This window comes from Aplidium turbinatum, chromosome 7 (genome assembly GCF_918807975.1).
Source record: "Aplidium turbinatum chromosome 7, kaAplTurb1.1, whole genome shotgun sequence".
NCBI classification, from domain to species: domain Eukaryota; kingdom Metazoa; phylum Chordata; class Ascidiacea; order Aplousobranchia; family Polyclinidae; genus Aplidium; species Aplidium turbinatum.
In genome coordinates, this window is record NC_137478.1 from 27,739,286 (window position 1) to 27,749,743 (window position 10,458).

At 37.6% G+C, this 10,458-nt stretch overlaps 1 protein-coding gene across 1 annotated transcript; it reads right to left on the reverse strand.

The window, feature by feature from the left end:
* Window positions 1-4,552: 4,552 nt before the first annotated feature.
* Window positions 4,553-8,916, reverse strand: LOC145774889 (uncharacterized). The gene is made up of 5 exons (XM_082586220.1): window positions 8,717-8,916; window positions 7,359-7,467; window positions 6,327-6,506; window positions 5,828-5,962; window positions 4,553-4,927 (listed from the first exon to the last, which is right to left on the reverse strand). The coding sequence occupies exons 1-5, from the start codon at window positions 8,894-8,896 to the stop codon at window positions 4,881-4,883; spliced, it is 651 nt and encodes a 216-aa protein (XP_082442346.1). The 5' UTR covers window positions 8,897-8,916; the 3' UTR covers window positions 4,553-4,880.
* Between the last annotated feature and the right edge of the window lie 1,542 nt (window positions 8,917-10,458).

Sequence of the window (10,458 nt, forward strand, 5' to 3'; positions counted from 1 at the left end):
CTGACCGACCACACCATCAGTCACTGTCGCCAGTGTTGAAAGGACCTTCAGCAGAATGAAACTGATCAAGAATATCCTGCGCTCAACCATGACAGATGACAGGCTTTCTGATCTTGCAATTACCATCGAAAACAAGATTGCCAGATCCCTGGACTATGACCCATTACCATTTGTGCAGAACAAGGCTCAAAAGAAGCGCATTGCGTAGCTTAATTATGGACTATTCAGTGGTTCCCAACCGGGGTGCCGCGGCACCCTGGGGTGCCAATTGCAATGCTCTAGGGTGCCGCGAGATATTGAGATATTGCAATACTGCGGCCCACGGCGAGTGCGGCCGTGGCCTACGATATAACACGGCCGGATATCGTGCCGCAAAGAGAAACAATTAGAGGGGTAACGCTTTGCGTCTGGCAACACTGTCAGTTCAATTTTCACCATTTAATTTCATTCTCTGAAGTTACTAAACTGTAGCCTAAATGTAAAGTGTTGCTGTTGCAGAACAGCTCGTAGGTTATATCGTAGGCCACGCTGCGGCCCATTCTTTATATTAACTTTAACCGGTTAAGTGCAGAATTTATTTATTTCTAACCGAGTTTCAGTGCGTATTAAGTTTTGCGTCTTCCAGTTATTCCCGGCTCCCGGCTACTCCCGACTGGAGAGTCGCTAAGTAGGGAAGTCGCTGGCGGTAAGTAGATTATCCGCGGTAAGCCTTTGTTTTCTCGCTCAGGAAAACAGTGTGAAAGAAATTTTGACTCTTTGCTGTTCATTCCATAAAAACGTTTGAAACGCATCATTATTGCCAGGTTTCATGATTTTATTTTGCGTTTCACGGCGCTCAAAGTCAAATTGCAGTGATGGATTATTGGACTGTGTGACCCAGCACGATTATAAAATTGCACGATTGTTTGCGAATCATTGTAAATCAATCTATTCACACCCCAGCACTGGGAGGAGTCACTTGACTTTCATATTTTTTTTTAATCAGAAGAAAAAGAATTAATTGACAATCGTAATGATGGAAATTTTAAGCTTATGCACAAGCAGAAGCCTCTCGACGAGTTCTGGATAAAAATTCAAAATGAATATCCTTGGGTTGGAAAGAAAGCTGTTGTGCTTTTGCTGCAGTTTTCCACGTCATACCTATGTGAGAGTGGATTTTCCGTATTAACGAACATAAAAACTAAAAAACGAGAACGACTGCTTGTGCTTATAGTCGAGGAAGAAATGCGGGTGGCTTTATCGAATGTGCCCCCAGGTATTAAGGGACTTTGTGCAAGAAGTCAAGCCGAAATTTCACACTGATTTTTTAATAAATACATTTCTTTACGCGCTCTATACTGTACAACTCATGCTGTGTTATTTCATACAGTTATTTGAAATACAGAAACCTCATAAAATTGATCCAGTTTTGCCAGGGTGCCGCAAACTATTTATCTCTTTGATAGGGTGCCGCAAGGTTAAAAAGGTTGGGAACCACTGGACTATATGTCCACACTGTCACTGTAGACCTATGTATACACAATGGTGGGCGCAGCTAATGTAAAAGTTAGCTTTGAACAAAGAAATCAGCGGATTTCCAATAAATTTACTTTCGCTAACGAGTCCGCTAAAATTTCTAAATATTAGCGAAAATGCTAATTCGCTAACCAAAGCGTTAGCTTCGTTAATTAGCGGTTAGCGGAACTGTGCCCTCTACTGTGTATTGTATACTAATATGAACCCTGCATGTTGTGTGAAATAAATACCACATTCCAGTTTCTGCGTTGGAAGGTGCCCCTGACTTATGTTCGGAGGGGGCCACGTTCTTTGTTGCTACGGCCCTGCCCAGGTATCCCCTTATGGTAGAGCACCATGCTTAGGTAGGCCCGGCGCCGAACAGTTTTCTACTAGCTTATTTAAAGCTGAGGTTTGACTCGTAAAAAAACGCTGAAATTTATCCTCAAATAGTAGAGCTGTGCAAAGCTTATTAAAAACAAAAGAATTTCCTCAACGACTACTAACAGTTAAGCAATTTTCAAGTTAATAATTAAAAAATTAACCTTTACGCTGTGTTATTTCCTTTCTGTAAAAATTAAAACAATACAAATTTGCATTAGGCTACGACCTGTTTATGAATAGTCTAACAACTTTTCCAGAACTGGTTGAGATTCAGAAAATTTCACGTTATTACCAGGTGAAAATGTTTGCAAATATATGTTTAAAATGTTTTAAACATAGCTACGTGATAGCCTACATCTTAAATTATGAGGCCCTATAGGCTTTCCAGTGTAGTGAAAAATCTGGCTCTGAGTCTTTGCTTCAAAGTGGTTACTGGGTTGTAGCCTATTTCCATCATCTAGAAATTTTGAACCTCCAATCATTCAAATCAAAAGAACTTCTACATCTACAAATACACTTCAAGGTTGATGACAAATCAAAACGAAAAAAGTTGGAGTTTTTGAGGTCAAGGGTCTACCCTTTTACCATTCATGATTAGCGACTGCAGTGCAATGCTCACATGCAGACTTGGACAACTAGATAGGCTAAATTTCTAGTTGTCTAATTCGATGAATTAGAGCAAAATGTTAGTAATTCTAATCTAATTTGGTAAAAACTCGTTTACTCTAATTCTAGTTCTAATCTAATCTCCGGTTTTGCTAAAAATTCCGGCTTGTCCAACATTGTTTGTTTTTCAGCAAATGAAAAAGAAACCTCATGCAAGGAAAATGAAATAAAACGATCAAGATCAAAGTGTTATACTGTCATTCCATCGCTTAAGTAGCGAAGTCATTAAAAACTCGATTAGCTCATCAATTCACCTATACATCACAATGTCTATTATAGCGTAGGCTAAATGATTTTGGTCACTTGGTGCAGTGATGGGGGAATGACACTTTGAGCTTTGATCCAAAGTTGCTCATGAGTTGCCATATTAGTGTTTTTATCCAAATAGAAAAAAATATGTGACGACTGCGTCAAACTAATTCTAATCTAGTTTAAATTCTACTCTAGTTTGCGAAAACTTAGCTAGCTCTAATTTTAAGTTTAGTCTACCTGTAGTTTGTAAAAACTACAATAGCTCTAATTATAATTATAATCTAATTTCAAAAAGCTAAAAATATTCTAGCTGTCCAAGTCTGCTCACATAGTCGGAATCTTCTCTGAATTTAGATCAGTGCTCTTCAACAAGGGTGCCGTGCGTTTTACAGGTTCCATGAAGGTTCCTTGTCTTTTTAGGGGAGTTCATTTCTTGCTTCAGTATATTGATGCGTCTTTCAAAGTTTTTAGATCATCCTACTTATTTCTACTCCAAGTAGGACAATTAGTTAAACAAGAGGTTGAAAGTTAAGGTTACAAGAACAACAGAGTCATTGAATTTCTGACTTTTTAACTTTTGTAATTCCGGTAACTGTTATTTCTTAAGTGTCGAAGTACTTTTTGAAGTGTAGTAACGAACTATTTGACTTTTCTTGAAAATAAAAGAAACGAAAAGGAAATGTAGGCGCTTGCCCCCCAGAAATTTTTGACAATTATAATCTGGTTTTGGTCACTTTTTAGGCATTTTTAGGAGCATAATTTTTGTAGACAATCAAGATGCACATTCTGTATGCAACCAAATTCATCAAATTAAAATTGGATTGGGGTAGAAGTTTTGTTTAAAATTTAAGTTAGCCAACCATTTCAAAATAGGCTACTTTTTATTTACAATCACAGAAAGATTTCAATAATTTTTTTCTTGGAAGTTTGTAGGCTATAGCCTAGTGGTGTGTTATAGCCTTTCAACAGGCTTGAACTTCAAAAATTTTACTTGAGGTGTCCCCACTTTTACAGAGAACATTTTCACTTCATTCACTTTGAAATTTTTCAATTTAATTATTATAAATTAACTAGGCTATTTTGAGCAGTGTTAACTTCCAAAATTTGCAATATTTTTTGTTTTTTTAGACACAACAAACGTTTCACTTTTTTAATCTCCAACTACGCTTGCCCCTGTGTCGTCGTGATGAACAAAATGTGGTTGAGCGAGCCAAGCGAGCGCAAAAATTTTACAAACATGGAAAAAAATTGTAAAAATACAAGCCAAAAAGGCTGCACGAACTAAATACGAGTGGGACCCTAGTAAGAGGTAAGTCCCCAGTCGGGGGTTTGGAAAGCAGTAAATACGGCGTTGCATGATTTAATTAGCTATTGATTATATCGAACTTTTGTAGTATTTTTTAAACAGTTAAAAAACATAAAACAGAATAAAATGAGTGGGCTCCTAATCAACCGTGCCCCTTCGACCGCAGGGTACGGAGGGAGGTTAACATAGCCCTGTTTTCATGGCTCTTTTACCTGAAAAGGTTTGCAACCCCTGCCATAGATAAACTGTGACGTTTGGCTGCCCATTTGCGCACAGAATTAGCACCAAAAATTTTTTTGTCGTTTTATGTCAATGCAAACCCAAACACACTTTCACCAAAAAATTGTATTCGAAAATGAAGAGTCGCCGATGCATTGTGGAAGAACCTGCTACAAACATAAAATTAAAAATCTTGAAAACCTAAAGTTATGGTTAGATTAGGTTAAGGCAAATGTTTATAGGTATTGACAAGGGTAAGCGTAATGTTAGGCTATACGTTATCTGTTAAGATATTTGACCGACATTTACGGATAAGTAATGGCAGTTTGTTGACTCTTGTGAAGACGACATGTTTATACAGGCAGCTTTTATTTTTTATAAAGTCAAATGTTGCTTCCATAATTCTTGTCGTAGGCAAAGACAAATTAAAATCAACACATGTTTGTTTAATACAAATGATGTCGTATTGCAATAACAGGAAGTTTGTTGATATTTTAAAATTTATAAATAACAGGCAAGATTGTGAAGTGGAGTCTGCGACTGTTAAAAAACGTCGAATTCAAGTCTTTTTTTTGGCCACTTTGAGACAGGTATTATCGCAGTAACCTGAAAAACACAAAACCAAGAAATAATGTCTAGGGCAGTGCTCTGCAACAGGGGTTCCGCGGAACATGTAGTGGGATTCTGTGAGTCGAAAGGTTTCCGCGATGGTTCCTCGATTTTTAGGAGAATTTATTTCTTGCTGCAGTATGTATAAGATAAAAAAGAGTTACTCCAAAATTTTTTAAATCACTGTGCCGTATTCACACTCCAAGTCGGGCAGTTGGTTAAACAAGAGGTTGAGTTCAATCAATAGCCGAAAAAGCAACATTGATAGCCTAGTTGTTTGTTGATTTTTAAATTTTTGTAAGTGGAGGGTTCCGTGACAAATGCGAAAGTAAATCAAGGGTTCCGCCTTGACAAAAAGGTTGAAGTGTACTGATCCAGGGAAATAATTATAGTGACAAGGAGATGGGAATATAAGCGAAAAAATATTGTTTGTCAAAAATGCAATGTTTTCATCAAATTGTTGTCAGTGGGCCGATTTCAACTACAGCAAGTTTATATCTTTGCACCAGTTTGTATTGACACTGTTAATTAGAATCCTAAGACAAAAATCGAAAAGTAGGCTTAGCCTGTAAGAGTTCGATTAGCCTAAAGAAGAGGCAGCTCTTCGAAATTCAAAGGTTCTTAGTTGATTCTTACCATTTTTGTGCGCCTTTAATAAACGTAGCATTGTAATATGCTGCATAACAGTCTACCATTGTAACCATTGTAATACGCTGCATAATATGCTGCTTTCAGTCTAATAAAACATCTTAAGTTTGATTTTGCAAGATCTCAAGATTGTTCTTCTCTTTACAATTTTTGTGACTAATGGAAGTGACCTCAGAAAATGTCACATGCTGTTTAGATCAGTCATGATACGCCAATCAAAAGAAAAGCTGAGCTTGCAAGATAAGTTACCTGGACTTGACTTGGTGTGTGAAATACACCGATCTTCTTGTGTTTCATCGGCGCTGACAGCTGCAATGCTCTGAGCAGATGAATTCATAAAGAGAAAGGACTCGTGGCTTGCTTGAAAAGTTTTTTCTGTGTTTTCTGCAAAACAAAAAGTATACAGTAAACTTTTTTGCATTACCACGTTTAGTCTTGATATTAAAACTTTTCACAAATTAAACATTTTGATAAATCTTATAATACAAAGGAATTTATTTTCACACGAGTCAGTTCAATCATAAATAGCTAAAAATCGATTTCGATCAGCTAGCAGCTAGATCATCTTCAGTTAAGCTTATTCAAATAGATAAATCTTGATAATAGATAAATTTAAATAAATAAATTTGATAAATCTTGCATTGTCATCTCTCAGTGGACTAATCATCTCACCCTGTTGTTTAATCTATGTTGGTAAATCAAACACAGAACCGCAAACGTGTAAAACTAGGTCTTATAAAGTTCTTACCATTTTCTTTAAAGTTCTTTTCGGCGTACTTAGTGTACATGTCATCAATAGGAAAGAGCTTTTTGCGGTCGTCTCTATCAACCAGCAAGCAACAGATGGCCATTAATATGACGTATAGCCCGACCCCAATGCCTACCGATCCGTACAAAGTGCTACGAGGAAAAGCAACGAGCATCGTGCCTAAGATATGTTTAAATAATTTCACAGGTAGGCTATGTTTCACGTTTATTAATGTTTTCTTAACTTGGTAAGATATAAAACGACCTACTTCATCATTTTAGTAAACCATCAAGTGTTGCTGGCTTTTTTAGCAGGTGGAATAGTTTTCAAGAAAGCTGTCCATTTTAATTTGGCGGGACTTTATAGGCTACACGTTGCAGTTTATGCTACCTTAACGTGCTGCATTTATCCTTCAACATTAACATATATCAGATAAAAAATACTTAAAACCGAACTTGTAAATACTCTTACTGCTGGTTAATTTTCTTGGTAACCCAAAAGCTCACTTGGAACTTAGAACCCATACAGCTGCTCACATTACGGGGCACTCGAAGGGGCGTCAGTTCGACACCGCTCCTGAGTACGCCGCTTTGTTTCGACAAGACACCTTGAGAACAAGCCAAAAAATGAGAGCAGTTGACTCGATGACTACACGCCCCTAAACTACTTCATGTTGAATGTTGTGTGCATCTGTGATTGCAATATAGTGTTTGTTGTCGCAATGGGCGCAAAATAAAACAGGATTTTATATGCATAAGCTAATTGCTTTCATTCAAGGTCACTGCTAGCTTGACGACCCCAGTCCCACATTATGTACCACCCCTGAAAAAAATTACGTTTGTTGCTCCCACGGCACGTTAATTGGCTCACTGGCATTTCGGTCTGCTTTCGACTCTGGATTAACGCTAGTCCCTAATTTGTTTGGCCTGTTTTTGTTAGGGAAGCAGTTACTTGAAATGTGTTGTCAACTCTTCGTTGCAATTGACTATACGAGATTTATTAAAAGATAAACTAAGTCGACAATTCACTGACCTGTGATAAAAATTGCAAATCCAACTAAAAATAATCCGCCTGCTGCTGACACCCAGTGGACACTTCCTTTCACTTCAACAGCGTAAGGAGCAAGAAGTCTTGCATTTTGCTGTAAAATATAACTTTAGAGGTAAAAAATTAATTAAGTGAAACATAATATTTTTTCAAATTGAAACTGAGAAAGCGTCGAATGACATTTGGTAGCTTTTCAAACTGGCTAGATTTGTTTGATGAAAAGGGTTCTTTGTGGTGAAAAGGAAGCAAGATGTGTGGCAAAGATGAGAACGTCTGCAAAAAAAGTAATGGACCTTCCAAAAGACAGAAAACTAACTAACAGTTTTTTAATAAAGGCGCTCGCTTGGTCTGACTTAACAGGGGGACCGAACCCCGGAAGAGCATTTAACGGCGCTTGTAAGAGATCTTTTTATTCATCTGGCAACACTGATCCGTGTTTTGACATTGGCAGAGTTGCCAGATTAAGTGAGCTACAGTACATGCAAGAGAGAGGGAAAAACATAACTTTAGTTGCCAATCAGATTCTACACAATAAGCTTACATCAAACATACAATTCACAAGCATCGAGAAATGCTGCTTTACGCTTTGTGTTGAACAATTCAGTCTGACTTGCAAGGAGGTCAGTTCGGCATCTACCAAATGCAGGTGGGTGAGTTTTTGTGAGACACTTTACGCAAAATTATTTACGTAGCTACGTTAGACACGAAAATACTGATTACTGTCTTACCAGATTTTTAATGTAAGATATTCTTGAAGTTCTTCAGAAATTCATTCAATTGAACTAGAGTTAACGTTTGCGAGCAAGAAAATAAGCTATAATGGCTTGATGATTGATTGAGTCTTTATCCTCGGAATGGAAAAGCTTCTTTGAAAGCTTGATTCTGGCAGTTTCGCATACTTGTAGACTGTAGAGGCTTTGAAGTTTAAACCACTGACGCAGACCGGTCACCGAGATTGACAGAATAAAGTTTCCGATTGTTGAAGTGTTGTTGCCAGGGAATCATTCCATCCACTAAGTGCGCTGAACGGAGAGCGGTCCTTATAATGGATTGTTCAAGCGCACACCCTGAGAGTCAAACCAGCTTGGTCTTGACGCTTCTTCAACAAACTTAGCTATCGGAGCTGACTCGGTAATTTGTGATTGAATCTGTGTCTGCCTTGAATGCGATATTTTATGGAACATGTCGACAGTTATTAAAAAACAGTTGTCAAAATATATCACGAGTTGAGTTTGCTCCATGTCTACAGAAAAATCACATATTAAACTAATCAATCAAGTCACTTGATAAGATGAAGACTAGCCTAATAAAATGCGTTGAAAATAAATTAACACTTAGCCTACCTTCTTTTTTCGGTCAGTATGATCAGACCAATTTAAAAAAGTTTTTCTTGAAATTTTTGCTTTCTTTCGTGGTTTTTGAGAAGCAGTTGTTTCTTTCCTATCATCTTGTTTTCTTGTATCATTTTTGCTTCTAGAAAGACTTCTACTAAGGCTTCTGGATAGGAGACCACCAGAAAACATAATTTTTGTTTTAAAATTGTCACAAGCCTGAAACAAAACCACTGAATAATTTGTCTTATCTTAAATGGCCGCCATCTCTCCTCTAACTTTTTCCGGTATGAAACCGAAACAAAAAGCTTTTCTGCCTTCTTATCTTAATGGCAGAAAAGCTTTTTTCTGCCATTAAAATGCTTATTTCTGTCTTAGCTCAACCATGCACTAATTGGGAATGGCCTCTTCCTCCTCCTGTGAATGTGGTGCCGAGGAACAGACCGCAGACCACATCATCAATGACTGTTCCATCTTCAAGCCACCTAACGGAGTGGAAGGTCTGCGTGTCATGGATGATGAAACCAAAGACTGGCTGCTCTCTAGTAGCTGTCTAGTAGCCTTCCAGTGTAGTCCGGGAACATCGTGAATCTGGCCTGGGGTGGTAAAAGGATAGACCCTCGGCCCCAGACGCTCACACGACGACGATCTTAATGGAGGCAACCTTTTCCTGAACTTTGAAAAAGCTTTAAAAGTACGTTAAAAAAGACAATAAAATTAATGACGCCAATATTTCGAGTGTTTATAAAAAAAAAACTACACTTTTTAATTGGAAACATCTTTTTAATTAAACTCCTTAGCAGCCAGAAAAAATCTACAAAACTTAAATTATAGATTCTACAAATTATTTACGAGTAACTGACTTGGAATTCACTTTTTAATTTAGTTTGAGTTTGGAAAAGAACTAAAAATTAATTGAATTAAATAACTTTAATCAAAATTACGTTGAAACTATGTGAAATCGAACCTCCAAAAAGTAATTTCTCGTGGGAGTTCAAAAGTTTAGAAAATAACAACATGTCGAAAATTGTTGTTGATGTAAAATATTTTTGTTTTGATTTCACTCCAATTCGTTTTGAATTTGGCGACGTTTTCTAGCGAAAGGCTTGGTTTCATAACGCTTCAATAAAATTTGCTTTGGAATAAGATGTTGTTTCAGCCAAGGTGTAGCCTATAGCCTATTTCTTCATTTTTACTGGAAAGTGAAGACAGGAATTTTTTTATCGACTGAAATGAAAGAATTAGACAATTTTAATCCTCGCAATTAAATTATAAACTTTCTGCTACGCTAACTTTTATGACTAGGCCTACTATCTAAAGTAAATATTGGCGCACCATGAAGATCACTTCGACCTCATGCAGTCATGGAGAAACTGCTGGAAAAGCATCTTACGGCCTGATCACCTTCATGTTACACAAGACACTAATAAAGTATGCTACCACCTGGTTCAGACCTATCCAGAAAAGAATGAGTGACTTTGAATTGCCTCCGTGCTGGTGTTGGTCGCTTCAAGTAAATCATGTTTCACTGGGGCTTGTGTGACTCACCAGCCTGCGCTTGTGGCGAACTTCAAACAACACAGCACTTACACCACTGTTCAATTTTCCGACCCACAGGCAGGGCATGGGAATCAAATAGATCCCAACACTGATACAGTGCACTGGTTGCAGCAGTTGAGAGATGTTGCTTGAACTACTGCCTCATAAGCAAGAAGAAGAAAGTAGTTATCTCACTATCAATTATTCGACGAGTA

Coding starts and splice junctions, on each gene's coding strand:
- LOC145774889 (XM_082586220.1), bottom strand. CDS start 8,896: ATGTTTTCTGGTGGTCTCCTATCCAGAAGCCTTAGTAGAAGTCTTTCT. Junction 7,468..8,716: donor ATACTGACCGAAAAAAGAAG/GTAGGCTAAGTG, acceptor TATATTTTACAG/CAAAATGCAAGACTTCTTGC. Junction 5,963..6,326: donor AAAGAACTTTAAAGAAAATG/GTAAGAACTTTA, acceptor TTTGTTTTGCAG/AAAACACAGAAAAAACTTTT.